Genomic DNA, 19,715 nt, shown 5'->3' with positions numbered 1-19,715 from the left:
CAGAGAAGACAATAGAGAAGTCTGAAACTTCAGCCTACAAGTCATTAGGGGTCAATCCTCCAATTATCAATAAATAAAACGTTTTATGCTTTTAAATGACTACACTGCTGTTATTATATTTTCTCACCCAGCTCGGGATCTTTTTGCTCTGTTGAAATGGGAAATTTGTTTGGGAACGATTTCAACAAACACCAAACTTGATAGCATGAGTAATCCCAGCACTGTGGTTAAATGTTTTGATTATCCAGATGGGGTTTTCAGTAGTGCAGTAATGCTGTGCAGCAACTTTACTGGAAAATCCAGTGTGGTTTTATCTTTGCCCCCCCGTGTAACCTTTGAGTATAAAAAACAGTGTGAGAAACACAGCTTGAATCTGAATCGCTTCATGTTCACATCACCAGCTGGCTATATGCTTTTGTAATGTCTGTTATTGCATCTCAGCGTTTAATAGGAAATACAAGCTGTTTTTTTTCTTTCATTTAATACCATATAATATCATATTGGATCCATCTCACACCTGGACACCACCGCGCCATAACAGAGATTACAAAAAAAATAATTAAAAAAAGGGGCAAATAGACTGAAAAGACTTTTTATCCCAGAGCTGCATAATGCAGCAATTTCCACATGAATGTGCTCTGTGTGATAAAGTGTTTCGCAATCTGGGAGATTGAAGAAAGGTTGCTTTTGTCTGTTTTTAAAACAATCTGTTATATAGTTTGATATAGTTTATGGTTTTTGCATACTTTTTTATGACTGCTGTGAGTGATCTTTGCACTGTTGAGACTGCACTTAATTTTATTGTACACCCAACATGCTACAGTGACAATAAAGGTATTCTCTGTTTTCTGTTCTGTGTGGTATCAAATGGTTTCTGAATGTGTCCCAAGGTTTCCCAGGGATTTAGCCTCCCCTTCTCAGTTGCTGCCTATCTTGGACAAGATCAGCCATTGGTTGCGGAGAATAAAAGCTCTGTGACCAGCCCCCGCCCCAAACTGGGAATGAATGCCCCTGCTTTCACTTTTTCCCCGCTCATCCGCAGAAGAAATACCATTGTTGAGTCCCTCTTTAGGAGCACAGACGGCCAGGCTTGAGTGTGGCGTTCAATGTCTGTACCTCCTCGTGTGATAGCAGGACCAACCTCTGAGCTTCCAACAATTATCATTATCAGAGGCAATAAGGATGAGAACACCTTTTATGAGTCACATCAGTCCGCAATGTTTTACTAATATGGCTCAGACGTCACTTTTTTAAACAAAAAGTTTGATAATTTGCATGTAGTAGTTCAAAATAATATTTGTATGAATTAGGTTTTGTGCAAAATATGATGACAGGAAAGAGGAAATAGCTTCTTTAATAAAAACAAAAGATTCACTTCCCTTTTGAGTCACATCTTTCTACAAATAGAGTTTCATGTGTGGAAATCTTTGTTCCTTTTGGCATCTCGACCAGTGCAAGTTTGGATTATTATTTATTAACATGTCTGTCTGTGTAGCCACCAAAATTAAATACAAACCCTTGGTCATCGTGACTTTAACACACTGCCTAATGATTGATATACTGTCATGGAGTGTATGAATTAGTGATAGAGAGAGCGAAAGGAGAGAAGAGGGAGGAGGGAAAGTGGTGGTCATGGGAGGAGAGGCAAGGGAGCAAGTGTTTCCTCAAGCTGACCAGGAATATAGTGCACATATAGCGGGAGGTTACAGGAGGACACCCTGTGTTGGCTCTGCTTTATCAGCTACTGGCCACACTCAGCTGATCTCTGGACCCTGGGGTTGAGCAACGCGAGAGACAGGCAGCTCTGAAATCACAAAGGCAGCACGGGAAGCCACACAGATTTTAAACAAAGTCGCAGAAAAAGCTGGATAGAAACCGCAACCTCGGGCTTGAGGAGGTGACGAGGGAAAAGGGCAGTTTCAAAATAGAGCAAGAATAGAGTTAAAGATTAATAGGGGCCATAGTGGTGGACAGGAGGTTTTGTTTGAGGTTCTGGGGAGGAGTATGAAGGATTGGAGAGGAGGGTGGGGGGGTCAGAGGCAGTGGTCTGGGAGAAAGTAATTTCAGTGACAGCCAGTGCCAGGGGACCAGAACTCATGTGAAACAGAGGAATTAAAAGATAAAGGAAAGAAAAAGGGACAAGAGGCAGACTGGACGGCCCCACACTGGACTTCAGTATGGGTGTAAAGAGCAAGGCTGCTGCAGCTATCCTTATCCTGCTGCTGTTCCTTGGCTCGCTGTGGCTACGTGAGTTTCTCTCTGTGTGGGTGCGAGCGTGTGTCTTTGATTCTCATGCTGTACTACTTAGTCTAAACAATCAGTGTGTTGTTTGTTCCGGATCAACAATGTCACATGATACCAAGCAGCCTTGATGTACAAAATACATTTAATATTACACATTTATTTATGGTAATGAAATAGTTACCCTTATTTTTCAAATAAGCTACTTCACAAATAATCTTTTACTGGTAAAGATTCTTGAAGGGTTATGTAAGTAACCCTCCAAGAATAATCTGTAAGCCTTAAAAATGTCACTGCGTTTTGCCTCATTAAAAAGAAGTAAAAGTGATTCATTGTCAAAGGAAATCAGTAAGTGGCTCCACTGTGACCTTTTAAAGGGCTAAGGAGCCACTTACTGATCTTTCTAAAAAATGTTCAAACTCAGTCCATGTGATCTGTCTTTGTCTAGTTTGTATTTATAATTCAGAATATTGGCCCCGGTTTTTAGTTGAAAGCATGAAATGTCACTTCTGCGTTTTTATAGTCAGGATGGAGACCATTTACAATAATTCATAGTCGAGTTATTTCTGCTGTTGCAGGTAAATCTGTGCTGTGTTTAATCTGAACTCATTTGCTTGTTTGCTAGTTTTCAGTATTTTGACCAGAAGCTCGATAACCTGAATGTTTATGGGTCAGTTTGGAGGATGAACCTGTGAATGTTTCTGCTGCTGATTCTGTGATTTGCAGTAACCTCACAGCTCCCTTAAAAAACACCAAACACTCCGCAGCACTCAGCATGCTCAACGCAGCTGTTGCCACTGTCACTGGCAACAATGTGTCTGTAAGGGTCTTGTTGTAAATAAACTGAACAGTGCCAAACTTTCATTAGCAACTTGCACATCAGTTAAGATGATAGGCAGGTAGATAAGTTGGTCTTTACATACAGAGATATACAATATGACGTAATACAGGATACAAGGACACCTTCTTACAATCATTTCCATGAGATAACAAAACTGTTAGATAACGGTGCTTCATGAATGTTACATTTCAGCCAGCTATAATCAAAATATCAATAACAATAGAAAATATTTTAAACAGTGACAGCGTGAGAAGGATTGTTTAATGAACCTACATAATACCACTACCTGCACCAGCAGCTCCTCTTACAGCTGCGAAGTGGGTTTCAGCTCATTGGTTTATCCTTTTAGTTCACTCTCACAACTTTGCTTCTTCTTCTTTCTTTTTTTTTTAAGAGAAAGCACTGAAAGCTCGACCATATTGTAGTAGCTCACCATGAAACTGCAGACAAACACTAGCTGAAAATAGCATGAGCCATTAAGAGACAGTTATTTAGTTCACGGGTTTGTCGACACGCAAAGATAAACCAAGCTAAAGCTGTGTGACTATCTGAAAGATTAAATGATAACAATATCAATATTGCTCTGTGAACCAAAACTAACTGTAACCCTTGGTCTTTTTTCTCTTTTCAATGGTCCACTTCAGAGGGGGGGTTGGATTACCACTGGGATTCTTGTGTAAAAGGTTATAATCAGTTAAATAAGGTAAGAGTACCTCCTGAATCTGATATTAGATTGCTTGCAGACTATGAAGTGGATTTCTTTGTTTTTTTTTAAAATAAATGTCGTGCTTTCTTTCTTCCTTTGTCCCCTGCCGATTGCACCCACATTCATGCACTGCCCATCCCCCCCACCATTAGCTTCACCAGCTGTCCAACAGCAGTGTGGGCGATGGAGCTGAGAGCCAGCTTGAGCTGTGCCCCGGTCAGACCTTCCAGGTGTCACTTCTGCTCTCCCACCTGCTGGATGCCCCAACTCACAACTCTGATGTGCTGCTGCAGCCATATCTGTCCAGCTGGGACGAGCTTGTCAAGTAGGATTTTCAGATAAAGATTTGTTTACGGCCATCAGGAAGAAAAGTTATTTGTTGTTTGCTGATTATCTGAAATCTGTAAGCTGCTTTATCCTGTTCTGTGTTACTCTTCTAGTTTCATGGACTCTCTGGGGCCAATGGTGGGACTGATATCTAAAGAGATAGAAAGTAAGACTTCTATAATTCGCCAGCTGGCCCTGACGGCAGACGGGAACCCTGAAGCAGAGGTAGGCCCGGATCTACATTCCATAAACTCTGTAAACTCACAGGGTGGTGGGACAAAGAATAAGGCGTCGGTGCACACCAGTGCTTATCACTCTGTGCGCTCTATGATCTTGGTGGAGCTGAATCAAGGCCTGGTGAGTTTCCACCACCAGACAGACTCTGGATGCCGGACTCTACTGCGCCTGCATCGCGCTCTGCTTTGGCTGAAGCTCTTCCTGGAGAAGCTGGCTGAGACACCAGTGGAGGGACGGCTCAGGAGTCCCTCTGACCTGTGTCGTGAGGCTTACAAGAGCACCCTCGCTCAACACCATACATGGTACGTCCGCAAGGCCGCCGAGCTGGCCTTCATTGCCCTGCCAGAGCGGGGTTTCTTTTTCAGGCTGGTGTGCGTGCAGAACCAGGAGGAGATGAGCAAAGTGCTGCACAGGGTGTCTCGGGCCATCGGAGAGGTTTATGACCGGACACAGAAAGCTCTGGAGGAACATGGCATGCTGGACTTGCCATAAAAAATGAGATAATCAGACTGGACACAGGGGCACTGCTGCTGTTTTACCCGTCTTTGGGTTGTGCTTCTGCTCTGTATCCTTGGCGTCATATATTGGATTTAGATACAAATAAGATGCAAGCTTTTCTACGATGCAAGAATTGACTTGTTTTTCACCCAGAACTCCGCTTTTTTTTTTTTCTTCTACGGACCAAAGTGCTGAGTCAACAATCAACATGTGACATTCAGCTTTACTTTGATGTTTCTCATCAGATTTTATGGGGTACTATCTCAAACTTTGTTGCTGATGATTATGGTTTAGACTGTGCATTATTTACAAAAGTATAATTGATTTTTTTAAATAGCGCATGTGTAACTAAAATTGACAATTGGTAATTGCTATATTAAAAAGAACTGCTCTTTTACAGTGTTATTCCTCTGGTAAATTACCTCGTAACTATCGTGTTGGTCTGAAATCTCCACGCGACCAAATGGATTAGAAAGTTACTGCTTCACAGTGATGCTGTGTGTAGAGTATGGCTTTGTTATTTTTACATCTATGTCATTTTTTTGTATCATGTTAATGATTAATTAAAAAAAAAAAAGAGAAGACAATCCATTTGATTATTTCTACTCATCGTGTGATCCAGCAATGGAAAAACATTTAACTGGCAATAAAATGTTCTTTATGTTGTGCACCAACCAACCAGCAGAGGTTCCAGTGCCCTGCTAGAAGTCACATCACAGTGAATATAATCTGGTCTATGTGGCACTCTTACCTATACACACTCTGCACTTTTTGTCTGAATCCAAATGCAAAGGCTTTTCCTGTCCGAATACGTTTGGTATTACTGTTATAATATCAAAGAATATTCCGTATTATATTACAGAGTACACGTGTAACAGAGAGAATAGCATGTGTATGACTCATCTGCACTACTGGTGTTGATTAGACTGTTTTAAACCCAGCAGTACCTCCAACGCTGGCTCCATTTTTATGAAACGCTTTCTTTCTGAGTGGGCAACGGTGGAGAAAATGGGGTTAAAGTCACGGAGTGCAGAGGAGACAGGAGCTGGGTAAAGGTCAGGAAGCGGAAGTACACTTCACCTTTAATCCTGTCAACCACTTGGTGGCAGACTATTTAAAGCAACTGCCACAGGGGGGGGGGAAAGTACAACTTATAAAGCATCCACATTTTTCTCCTGTCTACAGTCAAAGTGACCTGTGACATGGATGGCATAATCATTTTGTGAAAATCAAGTTTATTTTGTATATAATCATCATATATTATATATACCATATATTACTGTTTTAAACAGTAATATATGGTTACCTGTGAGGATTATGGAGAATGAGATTATATTAGTTTCATTAGTTACATTCATCCGAAAACTACTTTTAACACTAGCTGGCTTGTTTTATTGTCAACTGTGAAAGTGATGCTATATTTAACTACACGTTGGTCACTGCTATTCCACCTAGTTTCTAGAACATGCCTGATCATGAGTAATACATCAATCCCTCCGCCCATGAAACTGGCAAAGAGTAGCAGAAAGATGACTGAGAAGCAGGCACGAAAGGAAGTTTGAGTTCCCTTAAATAACATTTATTCATTTCTCTATCTTGGTTTGCAGTAAACATGAGCAAAAATATACATACAGTTAGAGCAGAAAACAAAGATCCAGAATATTTATCATCTGTTAGGGAGAGAGTGTTTGAACAAATTCACTGAATTTCCTTCTTGTTGGCTTATAATACCAGTCTTAAGCAGTAATACAGTTTAACATTAAGGGGCAATGAGATTGTTTTTTACTTATTCATGTAGTTATCTCTACTTAAAAGCCAACAGTTGGCTTTCTCCAACCTTTGCAGTGGATAAAGTGTTGTCAGAACTCTGACAGAAAGCTTTGATTATAGGTTTGTTTTAAAACAGTAAAACAAACTCAAATGACAAAAACATTCAAAGAAAAAAAAAACCTCAAATCCATATCTATTCAAGTTTCCTTGAATACTATTCTGAAAATCTATCTAGTACGTCCTATCACATGATATATTCCAGGCTAATGCATTCTCTCATCTTTACAACAAAATACTCTTTTATAAACAAAACAATTCTTTTTTTTTAATGGTTCCATCATCATAATAACACACACTGACATATATGCAGTCTTTCCCTTTTGTTCCTTACTGTTTCTGATGCACGTCGCTCTGATTGTGTTACAACCTTTCCTGTAAATATTCATATAGCCACACAAGAAATAAATATATTGCTTTTCAAAGACATTTCCAAATTATCACTGGAAAAAAAGCAGATAAATGGAGATAACAGGAAATAACATTCTGTGACACTGGGGGAGCAACACTGTCTGTCCACCAGGAGGCACTGTTATGTCGTGGTGAACCATGTTCCTTTGTGCGTATTATTATTATATAAGAGGAGGCCTTTTTATTATCACAGGGTATTTAGCCCTCCAGTTGGATCCTACAGTATCTCTGCATGGGATCCTTACTCAGATCTACTGCTGAGGATGTGTCAGACAAGTGGAAATTCAATTTTAACTGTCATGTAGATCTTTGGTTGAAGAAATCATCTTCACATGCGTGAGTGAAACAAGAGTGTCCGATTAGCCAGTGAAGCGGAACACTTTTATTTGTTGTGATGTGATTCAAACTAAACAAAGTGTAATGTGAATGTGGTGAGCAAAATGAGAAATGAATAAACCTTGAACCGGCCGCCTGACACGAGGAGGAGGAGCAACAGAGCGGGGTAAAGAAGTTCAGCGTGCCTGCTCTGGATTAGCTGACCAGATTAAGAGATTACATTGAAATTAAGTAAGTGTTGCAGCGGTGCAAGAGGAGAAATGCATGCAAACTGGGTGGCGGACTCATGAAAAATTACTGTTAGAGCTGATCATCCATTATAAATGACCTTTCAAATATAGATCAGATAATCACCTTGGATCTAATGGGCTTGCCTTCATTCTCTGTCAGATGATGCAGTCTTATTTAAACCACTGCAAGATATTTGCAGGCATACAGAGAAACACACAGCCTTCCAAAACAAATTAATAATCAGCCAGACCTTAATGTGAGCGAACAGATGCTCGTGTTCTATATTTGCTGCAGTGACATGGCAGGATCACAGTCTAACTGATCTAACAGTTTTGGAGCTGTGCAGAGGTAACGTGCCTGAGTTTAAAAGTGTGACTCCACAGATTTCTCAAGCCAATAATTTAAGGGATGCTTAGTAAACAGCTCAAGCACTAAACTCAGGAACATGTCTGACTTTTTTAGAGGCTGAAACTGATTGTCTTGTTATCAGTATGGGTTTTCCTTCAGTATGATTCATACAATACCGGGGAACACAACAACATCGAACCAAATTAACAAAAAAATATCTTTCTTCTGTGGTCAATGGAGTAAATCTTCATGTTGTTTTTAATTTGCTACAGCCCTACAAATCAAAACTGAACTAACATTCAAAATAATAAAGTAACGACTGTCTTTTAAAATAAGAGGTAAAGTGTACATTTTCGTATCTCAGATGCATCCTTTAGGTGACGAAAATGAGAATGAATGAGAAAAAAGAAAACTACCCAAAAAAACAAAACACAAAAAACAAACAACTTCCTTCAAAACTGGAAATGCATTAATAAACTCAAGTCAGCTTCACAAAAAAAGAAAAGAATAAAAGCACACTTTCTGTGCAAAACAATACCATTTTTTTTTTTACAATGGCATCTATTTCTGATACAAGTGAAATAGATGCAATACACTCAATAATACAGCTCCTCTAAACATCGATTGAATATTAATATTAAAAACTGAAACGCAAGAAATTCTAGGTTTGACTTTGGGAATAAAATGCGATATTGAATTTTGTCTGTGTGTGTTTGTGTGCTCGTGCAGAACAGAGGTCGATTTTGTCATTTTCACATGATATTCAGGTATCTTATTGGACTGCAGTCCAGGATCCACAAAGCTAGAGTTCAGTTTACCCCGTAACCGACTGAGAATTCAGGTGTTATATGACCCCCCCCCATATATAAATATATATATATCATCTGTTTCACAAGCTACTCATTCACAATGAGAGTGAATATCAAATGATCCAAAATGATTACTATTTAATAGAAGTCATCTGATGAATGGATACGGGCATTCATAATGCATGCCACTTAATGAATATTGCACATTGCATGCAACTTCCCGACCTACAGTATGAACTAAAACACACGATCTCCTGCACTCTTTACTCCTCTTTACCTGTAATGTGTACCTCATGTTCTTCTTTTTTTGGGGGCGGGGGGTCATCTTACTGTATCACATTTTTTTTTAAAGTTACACAGGTTTAAAGATTACGGTGTGGTCCCTCCTGGTGGTCAGTCGCTGAACTTATTACAGATGTAAGCAGCCGAGAGGTGGGACACAGGAGCCTCCTGCCTTTGTAGCATACTAAGACAATACGCACATGCAAATGGAATCATCTCTGCATCAATCCTGTTTGTTGGAATATTCTTTTAAAGTGCAACAAAATAGACGCACTGATGTAAGATTACTATTATTATGCTGTATAAATACTGTAGATATACACGCTCGGTATTGTAATTTGTGGATCTTCATATCTAGAGGGATACTCTATGAGGAGGCAGCGGGTTGGCGGGGGGTGGGGAGCAGCAGTACAGTGGTAAAGTTGCTGATCCTTGCAAACTCTGCAAACACACGTCCACGTCCTTTATAGCCCCCTAGTTTGTCATGCAGTATAAATAGACATCACCTCAAACTAACTGATGGAAAATAACCTGTGTGTGAATGCTCACAGAAATAATGACAGGATTAGCACCCTTTTGGTTCTCACCTCGTCTCGCCACGTGACCTGACAAAGAATTTCCCACAAAAATCTGTGGAGAGGTGTGGGGTGGAGGGTGGGGGTGAGGTTGGAAAGGGTTGGGGGTGTAAACAAATCCTAAAAAGGGTGTGAATACTGTGATTTTTGTTTTCTGTGCATGTGCAGTGTTGCTGAGAATGAAGACAGTATGTTTTGGGGGATGAGGCTGGTGGGGGTGGGGGTTAGGGTGGGGTTGGAGGAGGGGGGTAAACCTAGTTTTTACTGTTGATCCTCAGCTTGAAAGACACTCGCCCAGCAAACTTGTCCCTTTCACCTCCAACGGGAATGTTTTCGGCGTTGATCTTGCACTCAATGTTCACGTCTTCATTGTGAGTAATGTTGAGGAACTTGACTGCAACCAAGGGCTGAGAGTAGTTCACCTGCAAAAACAGTCAACAAAGACGTCGTAAACCTGCGGACCCAGTAGGTTTAACTCTGTGGTCTGTGTGCGCAATTGTAAACAAACACACATTAATTATTAACAGTTACTGCTATCGTGTTTACAGCACATTATATTTTAATTTAAACCACATTCTTACCTGCGCTTTCTTGCCGTAGTAAGGGAAGTACATAGGGTTGATTGTGCCATTTGGAGGAAAGTAAATCAACTCTCCAATTTTATCAGCGTCATCTTTCTGAGGGGGTGAAACGGCTTCATCAGTTATATAGCTATAATCTCCACTTTATAAGGTGGAGGTGAGCTTTATTTGTCTACTTTTCTCTAAATTTCTTTCTCCTACATATCTACCATCTAGTTCTAAAATGCAAATACAAAACAACAATGTGATCGACTGCTACAGATATATCATATAGAAATATTATCTAAACCAGGGGAGTCAAACTCTGAGAAAGGTAACGCAGCGTCAAATTTTATAGTGACTAAGATAACCTGTTAAGTAGAATCCTATGTAAATAACATTTTTTAAAGCCAATTTCAACAATATTTTTTTCTACATTCAGCAACTTTGTTATTACAAACACGCGCATCATAAATCGTACAAATTACTAAACTACTTTATGTCAGTGTGATATAGCAGACTAAGTCATATGAAGACAGATATGTCTCAAGATATAATCCTAAATATAGTAAAAAGTGCAAAAATACTAATCATACTCTCACAATTTTTACACACTTTGTAAAACCACCCAGTGGGTGAAACTGGGCCCTTTGGCAGACCTCTTCTTGCCCAAAGGCTTTTTGTTTGACACCTCTGATCTAAACTGTACCAAACATGGGTCCTGGACTTTTTCTTACCCATTGATCTTTGCCAACTCTGTATTTCTGCGAGTGAACAAATTAATGGAACACAATGGAGAAAAGAAAAGGGCAGCGATAAAAACAACTGGCTTGACTGACAAGACAGCCTGAAAAGAAATTCATGATAGCTAAGAAAGGAAGATGGAGGTAAACGACAGGTGGAATACTGCAGATGACGTGAGGCACAATAGCTATGAATAAAACTGTTGTGTCAAGCCTCTGATTGTGAAAGACAAAAAGGGATTACCTTTGCAGCACAGGTGACATACGGAGCCTGGTTATCCTTTCCTGGCAGCAAACCAATCACCTGATGAGAAAATAAAGAAAACCGTTTTTTGTTCATTTTTAGGCGATATAACATAAGTGAATGATGATAAATGCAAAAACCAATCAGTTTAATTATGATAGTGACTTTTTTCTTTTTATCATTTCCAACCAGTTTGGTTGTCTCAGTCACTCCATGTCTCCTAGCAACACCAGTCCCTTTCACTCCCCTCTCTTTTCCTTTCATACCCGATTCAGCTTGATGATGATGCATGGCTGGCCTTCTCGGTATCCATAGTAACGGTCATCGATTCCAGAGCAGCTCTGGAGGACTGTGCGGTTGAACTGACAGGATCGTTTCGGGTTGTTCTTCACCTCACCGCTGTCCTCCTGGATGAAGTACTTGTCTGGGGCGCACTCGTGATTTTTCTGGGCTTGGAGGGAATCATTGTAGGCTGCAGGGAAAATAGGAGAGTGTGTGTGGGGTGAAATTGTCTTTATAATCAACTAAGATCCCAGTACAAGACGGTCTCCTGTCAGCTAACTATAAAGAGATTATCTGTGTATGTCATAACATTCTGTCTTAGAGGGCAAGAGCCAAACTTACGTTGAAGGAATTTGTCCAATGTCTGGGCATACAGGTCCCAGCTCTCAGTGTCCTCTTTAGTATAGACTATTTCAAAGGTGTCATCTGCCCGAGGTCTAATCACCAAGCCTGAGAGTGACAAGAGAGACAGCAGGGAGTACATGACACAGTGCACAGACCATGATCTGTGTTCATGCAGCTTGTATCTATAGTTTCTGCACCTGGTGTGGAGAGCCTGTCTTGCCAGGTTGGTCTGTGTTCGTCCAGGGTCTGCAGCATGACATACATGGTGAGAGCAAACATGCCAGCGAGGCAGGTGTAGAAAATTAAATAGAAGAGAAAAATAAGGCCTGCAGACAATGAGAAAATAGAGCCATATTAATATAAGCAATAGTAACAAAAATGGAATATTAAAATATTACAAAACAGCATCTTCCCCAACTGGAAAATTGTGTAAAAACTATTTCTTCATCATCAGATTTGGTCAGTTGATGTTGTAGAAAGATAATCTGATCATATGCCCCAAAATTGATATCGCTGAGACATTTTCATCTATAAATGGCTACATATAAGATAATATAATTTGTGTTTATGTGTTTATTGCATGGAAAATGTATGTTTGATACACTGTGCAAAAAACCCCAATAACCTTTAATCCTTTTTTTTTGCTATGATTACATTATTTAGTCTGCTGTACACCACAGCACATCTATGAATTATGCATAAAGTCCATTAGACTAACATCTGCAAGTCAGCAAAGTCCATTTCATTATAATTGCAGCACACAAACCCTTAATGAGAACAAATAATCTCACATCTGAATTGATGAGTAGTTCATGTCTATTACGTCACTCTCTAACCAAACATGTCTACGGGATTTCAGTTAATCCTCGTTAAATTGCTTCACTGCATCTGCAACATCTGCCTCTGTTTCTCTCTCACTCACATGAAAGAAATCATCCTTTAGATGCAATGCTTAAAATATCATCGTTTAAAGTTAAAATAACTGGAGGCAACACATTTTCACTGTAATGCAACTAATGCAAGTGGTCTGAGAGAGAACTAGAGTCTCCCCAGGGCTCTATTTTAAGGCTTTAGATCATCTAGACCACAATAGGAGATGGTGTCCAATCATGGGTCTTTTAAAAAGAATAACAGGGAAGCACTATAGGGTAGCATAAAAAGCACAAAGTGCATGTAGGATATAAGAAGCGGTGGTGCAATGCGTGAAGCAGAAGACATCCACCAGGGCGAGCAGGGTTTGAATCATATGTGAAGCCATAACTCAATACTGACTCATTTTAGCACACATGCCAGTGGCTGTACAGTGGAAGGTGCTTAGTACAGATCAGGCAGAGCTTTTCCTTCCATGTTTCTGCCCACTGCAGGTTTTTATGTTATTTTATCAACATAAACTCAAAACACAAGCTGCACATTAATCCTTAAATTCTTTGTGTTTTTGCATGGACTGAAAAATAAGTATGACACAAAGTGAACCTAACCACGCAGGAGTTCGTGGCTGACGACCAACTTCATTATATGTCCTGTCCACAGAAAGGAAGGAAGAATGACAGAAGGCAACACCAGGAGAGAGAAAATAAGGATGCCCCGGAGACTGAGCCACAGAGTCAGGGGACTAGATTTATTAATAACTGTGTACGAGCAAATTGATAATGATAATTACATTTGATATAAAGAAGAGTTTGTTTTTAATGCTTTACTTTGTCATTGTTGTGACGAAAATACTGAGATTTCAGATGGAGATCCTAACTTGGCATCTTTTCATTGTTATTTTGTGAGATCAACAAATTCATAAACCATTTCTGAGGCGATCTTTCTAACTTGGAACCATCAGATACATTTGAAGCAGCTGTTTGCTTCCTATCCACATACAGAACATGTATGTGACGCATCCCACATTTCAAGCATCGACACCTGAGGCCATTGTTGGGAGGCAGCTGAGTGCCTTGACCCTGCACCTCTGCTGGATGGCCCCCAGCGTGGCGCTCACTCCCTCAGTCAGCAGGCTCAGCATCGCATTTGTCTCCCTGCGCTGCCAGACTGGCAAAATGTCAAGGGGAGATGGAGGGGGGGTGGCAATCGCAGAGGGGTATCTTGATGATTTACAGCTTGTGTGCACAGCTTGTGTGTGCATTTTTTGCCTGACTGTACCTGAAGTTTTAGAATCTAATAAAAACGAATCCCTTAGTGGGATGACAATGAGCATCCCATCTACACCACAGAAAAGACACAAGCTCAGTTATTAATTATACACAGACCATGAACTATGCTGGAGGCAACGCAGCAAGAGAGACGCTACGATCCAACAAAAGTGGCAAAGTGTTTGTCTCTGTCGTCAAGGGGGTGGGGGGATTTTTGTGCTAACCACAAATATGACACCACCCAGGGGGAGAATGAATGTGCGCACATCCAGACGGGATCAAGCGTGCAGGCAAGGTGGCTTCCCCCCCCTGGCAAACAGGGTGTTGGGTTTACAGCCTGCCCTCTCAGTCATGCTGATGATGGACAGTGAGGCGTCTCTGTTTCGCACTGGTTTTGTATGCAGACGGTGATTGAAAGAAAAGAACAAAAGGACAGGCTCGGATGGTCCACTACCCTGTTCTTTCTTCGGTAATAATGGCAGGAGGTGTCCCTTTTTTCTCTCACAATTAATTGGGAGGACATGCTGTTTAATCGCTTTGCAACTTGCTGATCAAACGCACCTCTGAAATAAAAATGAAAAGGTCTGGCGAGAGCGTGGATAGCTCTGAGCTGTGGCTCTTTCACCGGCAAACACTGCTAATTATCTCGTACACAATGTTAAAGTAACAAAGAGCACCGTGATTCTGGTCACCATGAGGCCCTTTGAGGTTCTTTTCCTGTGTTGCAGTGTGGACTTTGTTTCTGGAAGTGGGAGGTCCAGAACACTTCATTAGTCAAGCTAGTTGTCTGACCATGTTTCACTGTGTCAGCTTGTGGCATGTGTAACAACAAACCTGCAGCACTGCTCTCCTTTATCAAGGTTATTTCCATATCATTACAGCTCTTTACAGAAAGCAGAACACAAAAGGAAGTGTTTTGCGTCTCATCCTCAAAGAAGTCTTTGATCTAATGCTTTGAATGTGCATTGTGCTGCAGAAACACATTAATGCCTTAAAGAGACTGGAAACCTGCATTTAAACCCCTCTTCAGTGCAAGCCGTAAGAAACTGTATCACGAGTAGATTAGGCCGTGTTGCCAGCACATTGGAAGTAATGGTACAGTATGTACAGCATTAGGAGAATGAGAAAGTGCTACTCTGAAAAGCCAAGTTTAGCAGACCTACATGTAGTCTCTAACTCCAGAAATAGCCTAATTACTAAGTCTCAGAGAGCGCAGCTTAAAAAGGCCAACAGACCTTAAAGCACCTGGGGCACATTGGACTGGATTAAGTTGTACACTGTGGGAGGATTCCAGTTAAGGAAGCTACAGTCCATGAGTCCCAGCCCCACACTGAAAGAATAATATATGTGCACTGATGAAAAATAATCAGAAAATTCAAACTCAAAGTAAAGACTACGTTTAACACAGTTTCAGCCTCGAGTGCTAAACTCAAGTCTCTGAGCTCAGATCTTCAGTGAAAATGTGAAAATGAATCCAAGTTCCTAAAAATGTTTTACTTTGCCAGAGCACGCTGAATTTGATACCTTCCTCTCCAGCCAATGAACTCATTAGATTAGGATTAAATCCCTTACTGATTTACACACACTGGGAGGGGTCGAGTTGGAGGTGATACAAATAGCATTTAGCCCTCGGCTTTACCCAGATTAAACATGCTCCAATGGCATTAGAACAGAGCCATATGCGCCCTGTCATCTCATGAATCTTTGAACTAGTTGCAGGGTCTTTGTATAGCAGAAAATGTGTCAGTATATGGCAACACTACGGTGTTAAAAAGAGGATTTGACCTGATCGTCGCTCAGCATCTCAGGGGAAAAGCCTGGAAATAAATGACATCATGTTGCACACACACTTGATGAAGCCACGGGCATGCAAACAAATCTCTGTACAACTTCAGTAAGCCGCTTTCCTAGAAAAAGTCTTCTCTGCAGCAGAATGAAAGTCATAGTTATAACTAAATCACTCTTCAGAAGAGAAGAATCGATTACATGCACTTTACAAGAAAGTGGAGCCTTTTTATTTTCAGCAATGCTGCTGTAATCAGGTTTATCCAAATGTAAAATAAAACCAAATGCCTCATCCCTTATGCTGGGCGCAATGCGCAGGGAAAGCATTGTAGAAAAAATACATTAAATTAATAAAGTAGACAGGAGTTGGGGTGGGGTGGGTGGGTGGGGTGGGGGGGTTCGGCTGGCTTCCACAGGAGCGGTGCCGCAGTCAGATTTCAGCACCAACCTGTAGTGGACAGCGACATCCATCTCATCGCCTGAAGGAAATTACCGCCTAACTTCAAGCAGGGTCGAAATTCATGTCATGGTTACACACGCTCATTTCTCTCTTACAGCATCTTAGCGAACCTTTAGGGGGGGGGGGGGGGGGGGGGAAACCACTGTGCCATAGACCTGTTACAGAGCCGGGGGACCCTGTTTGCTGCATTGCCGTAGCTGGACAGCACTTACCCCAGCTGCTCGCCGTTCTGCCCAGAAACTCCCTCGTCCTCGGGTTCCATAGAAACTCCTTCCAATCGCTTTTTTCTCCATCCTTTGCCATTTTCTAACGAACTGCTCCAAAGCTCAACTAAAAGCGGCCTGATGACACTGAGCGACGGGCTGAAGCACTTTGCCCTGACAGCAGAGAACAAGAGGGATGGAGAGAGAAGGAGAGAGAGAGCCCTGCCGTATCACTGCTCCTACAGGAAGAAGACCGGCATTAAAGAAGTCGACTTAAACACTCAACGAGCCCGCATGAAAATAAATAAAGTAAAAGCACTGCTGTAGCCTAGATTATATGAAGGACTGGTAGGCCAACAGAAGAGGTAGCAGTTTCACACTCAGAACAGACCTAGTGACTGCCCTCCCCCCCAGCTCTTGTCTGCATGCCGCAGAGTTTTGATGAGTGGTGCAGAAATGTAGTGATACTGCGGTAAAGCACTCCCTCCGCCTCCCTCTACAAGCGCCACACCGCTCTCCACACATACATCCTAACACGCACGCACCAGCGCAGGCCTTAACCCTCCTCCCGCATGCCGCGATCCACAGCAGCTCCCGCCTACTCCACCCGCCTGACCAATCACCTGCTCGGGATCCTCACTCCTGATGCACGAGAGACAAGCCTCAGAGCAAATCGCTTGGTGGCTTAGAGCATCCCTTTATTGGCTAAGTGGTTCTTGACGTCACGTATCCAAAGAAAAATCAACAGAATAATTTTAATAATCCCTCATGGACCGTAAAGTGTCTCTGTTGGTGAATTCACTGTCCGCTTGAGGTGACTAATTTATGTCCCATTCAGGCTTTTATTTATTTTTGAATCAAGTTATGTCAGGAAAGCCTTGGAGAATTTTTTTTTTCCTTTTAAAAACAGCAGTAAATGAGAATGAGGCTTTTTGAAAGGATAACATAGAAATTACATTAAACCCTATATATACATTATTAACATCGTTTACACATCAAAAATATACAGTCACCCACTTTCAGTTCTAAATATTTCCGTATAACTTATTAGAATCTGGAGCTTACGAGGTTCTTAAATTAGCCAAATAGAACCACAGATTGAACAACATACATATTACGCATTGTCTTTAATTATTTAACAAAAATTAAGCAATATTGCAGAAGTATTGCATTTAAAACTAAGCAAAATTCACAATTCTATGGTTTATTATAAACACCTTTAGCAGCAATAACTTGAATTAACTGTTTTCTGTATGATTTTTATCAGTTATTTACATTCATGTGGACACCTTTGGACTGCTGTTCTTTACATTGCTTCAGTTCATTGAGGTTTGCGCGCTCTCTTAAAGTACCACCACAGCATTTTAGTCATCCTGATGTCTAGATTTGGGCCATTGCAACACTTTGGTTCTTTTCGTTTGCTTTAGATTCATTGCCATGATTAGGACCATTGTCTTGTTATGAGATCCAGTTTGGGCCAACCTTTAGCTGTCAGATAGATGACCTCACATTTGACTCTAGAATACTTTGTTATAAAGATGAGTTGAGTCAACTCGACAACTGCAAGGTGCCCAGGTCCTGTAGCTGCCCAAATCATTACTTGTTCAGTGCCATGCTTGACAGTTGGTATGAGGTGTTTGTGCTGATTTGCTGTGTTTAGTTTTGCTAAGCACAGTGAAGTGCAAACCTATATGTCCACTTTGGAATGATGTCCTTGTCATGGTCCTGGGCCATGTGGGCCCAGTATTCTTAGTTTTCATGTATTTTTGTATTTTGTTCTTTATTTAGGCCATGCTTCCTGGGTTGATCTGTTACGTTGTTCCTTATGTGTTTTCCCTTCGTGACTCTTACCCCCTGTGTGCCCCTCTGTGTATTTATGAGCCCTCGTCTCTCTTTGTGTTTTATTCTATGTTCTCCCCGTGCTCTCTCTCCTCCTGTTTGAACCTCTGTGTACTTCCTGTTTTACTTTGCCCATCTCCCATCAGTGTTACGTTCACTCCTGCCGTGTCTTGTTATGATTATCAGTGTCACCTGTGTTCCCCGTGTGCATCCACTTCCCCTGATCATCCCTCATGTGTATTTAGTCTCTGTGTTTCATACAGTCTGTGTCGCGTCGTCTGTGTTATCTCCCCTACCCCTTGTCATAGTTTCCCAGCCTTAACTAGTCCTAGTTTGTACTTTGTTTAGCCATAGTTTTCCCAGTCTATGTTCAGGTTTTCCCTCAGTTGCTTTGCTGCCTTGTTCCTTAAGTTTTCGGCCCTAAATAAAGGCTCGCCTTCTGTTAAGTCCGGTTTTGTGTCCTCACCTCTGTTTGCTCTTGGGTCCTCCACTCACTCCACACGGTCTGCCCTGGCGGTCCGTGACAGTCCTCTGTCAAAGGACACAGAGCCTCTGTCATTCCAGAGGCCCTGTGGTTTAATGCTCCAAACTACCAAAACCTCTGCTTTTACAGAGGAGCTCACACTTGATCATGATCAGTTAATGAAGTGCATCCGATTAGCAGCAGCTGGCTGTTACTTATCTTCATAATCAGTATGAAAACAGTAAGGGAGTACTTAGTTTTTCACATACTCCCTTTGGATTGACATTTTAGCTTAATTTTGTTAAAAATGAAATAATAACACTGTGCAGTGTGGACACACTCAGTATGTCCACACTTTTTACATACTTGTAGAACTTTGTAAGGACCAGATGATTATTTAAATGTCCTGATACACCTTAGAACTGAAAGAGGGTGTGCTTTCATTTTCACATAGCTGAGGTTAAAATGTGAAATCCCTGTTAAATCCAAATGATAAAGGACACGTCAAGGGTTACTGAGTCAAATGGCTATTACGTGTATGCGTTATCTTAAAGAGCTGACTGGATTATCACATGCACGAAGACACAACAGAATGTGGCGTGAAAACATGAAAACAACATGTGTTTGTTGTGTAAAGTTCATTATATAAAATTTATTTTCAATGACAATATCAATGCAAATATAGCACTACAGTGATTTCCAAGGTACACCGTATCTTACCATATCAATATAGTATGGCACTCATATAATGGCCACTGTTTTTAGAAGACACACAAAACCAACAGCTTCTGTAAACTATTCTGGAAATGATACCGAGGGTTCCATATCAGTCCGTGAAAAGGAATCATAGTAAGGTGATTACTTGGTATCAGCAATCAAAATTGGGCACAATAGTAAGAATCATTGGAGCATTTCAGTGTAAGGAATCTCTGCATGCATTGCACTTGCCCATTTCCGTCAACCTGGCCTGTGTTTGCTTGAAAA

General features: G+C 41.1%; 2 protein-coding genes across 3 annotated transcripts; one reads left to right on the top strand and one right to left on the bottom strand.

The window, feature by feature from the left end:
* The first annotated feature begins 1,550 nt into the window (after positions 1-1,550).
* On the top strand, positions 1,551-5,437 carry gltpd2b (glycolipid transfer protein domain containing 2b). The gene is made up of 4 exons (XM_004563884.4): positions 1,551-2,247; positions 3,727-3,785; positions 3,941-4,113; positions 4,229-5,437. Exons 1-4 carry the CDS (start codon positions 2,178-2,180, stop codon positions 4,842-4,844), a joined length of 918 nt encoding a protein of 305 aa, XP_004563941.3. The 5' UTR covers positions 1,551-2,177; the 3' UTR covers positions 4,845-5,437.
* Positions 5,438-6,403: 966 nt separating this feature from the next.
* Positions 6,404-16,932, bottom strand: atp1b2b (ATPase Na+/K+ transporting subunit beta 2b). 2 transcript variants are annotated; one of them, XM_004563882.6, is made up of 8 exons: positions 16,439-16,932; positions 12,041-12,169; positions 11,841-11,948; positions 11,483-11,688; positions 11,217-11,276; positions 10,967-10,993; positions 10,251-10,346; positions 6,404-10,091 (listed from the first exon to the last, which is right to left on the bottom strand). In XM_004563882.6, the coding sequence occupies exons 1-8, from the start codon at positions 16,527-16,529 to the stop codon at positions 9,924-9,926; spliced, it is 885 nt and encodes a 294-aa protein (XP_004563939.2). In that variant the 5' UTR covers positions 16,530-16,932; the 3' UTR covers positions 6,404-9,923. The 2 variants fall into 2 exon arrangements, with proteins under 2 accessions (XP_004563939.2, XP_004563940.1); XM_004563883.6 differs by lacking the exon at positions 10,967-10,993.
* Positions 16,933-19,715: the final 2,783 nt, after the last annotated feature.

This window comes from Maylandia zebra, linkage group LG10, assembly GCF_041146795.1.
Source record: "Maylandia zebra isolate NMK-2024a linkage group LG10, Mzebra_GT3a, whole genome shotgun sequence".
NCBI lineage: Eukaryota > Metazoa > Chordata > Actinopteri > Cichliformes > Cichlidae > Maylandia > Maylandia zebra.
This window is presented reverse-complemented; position numbering and strand designations above follow the sequence as displayed.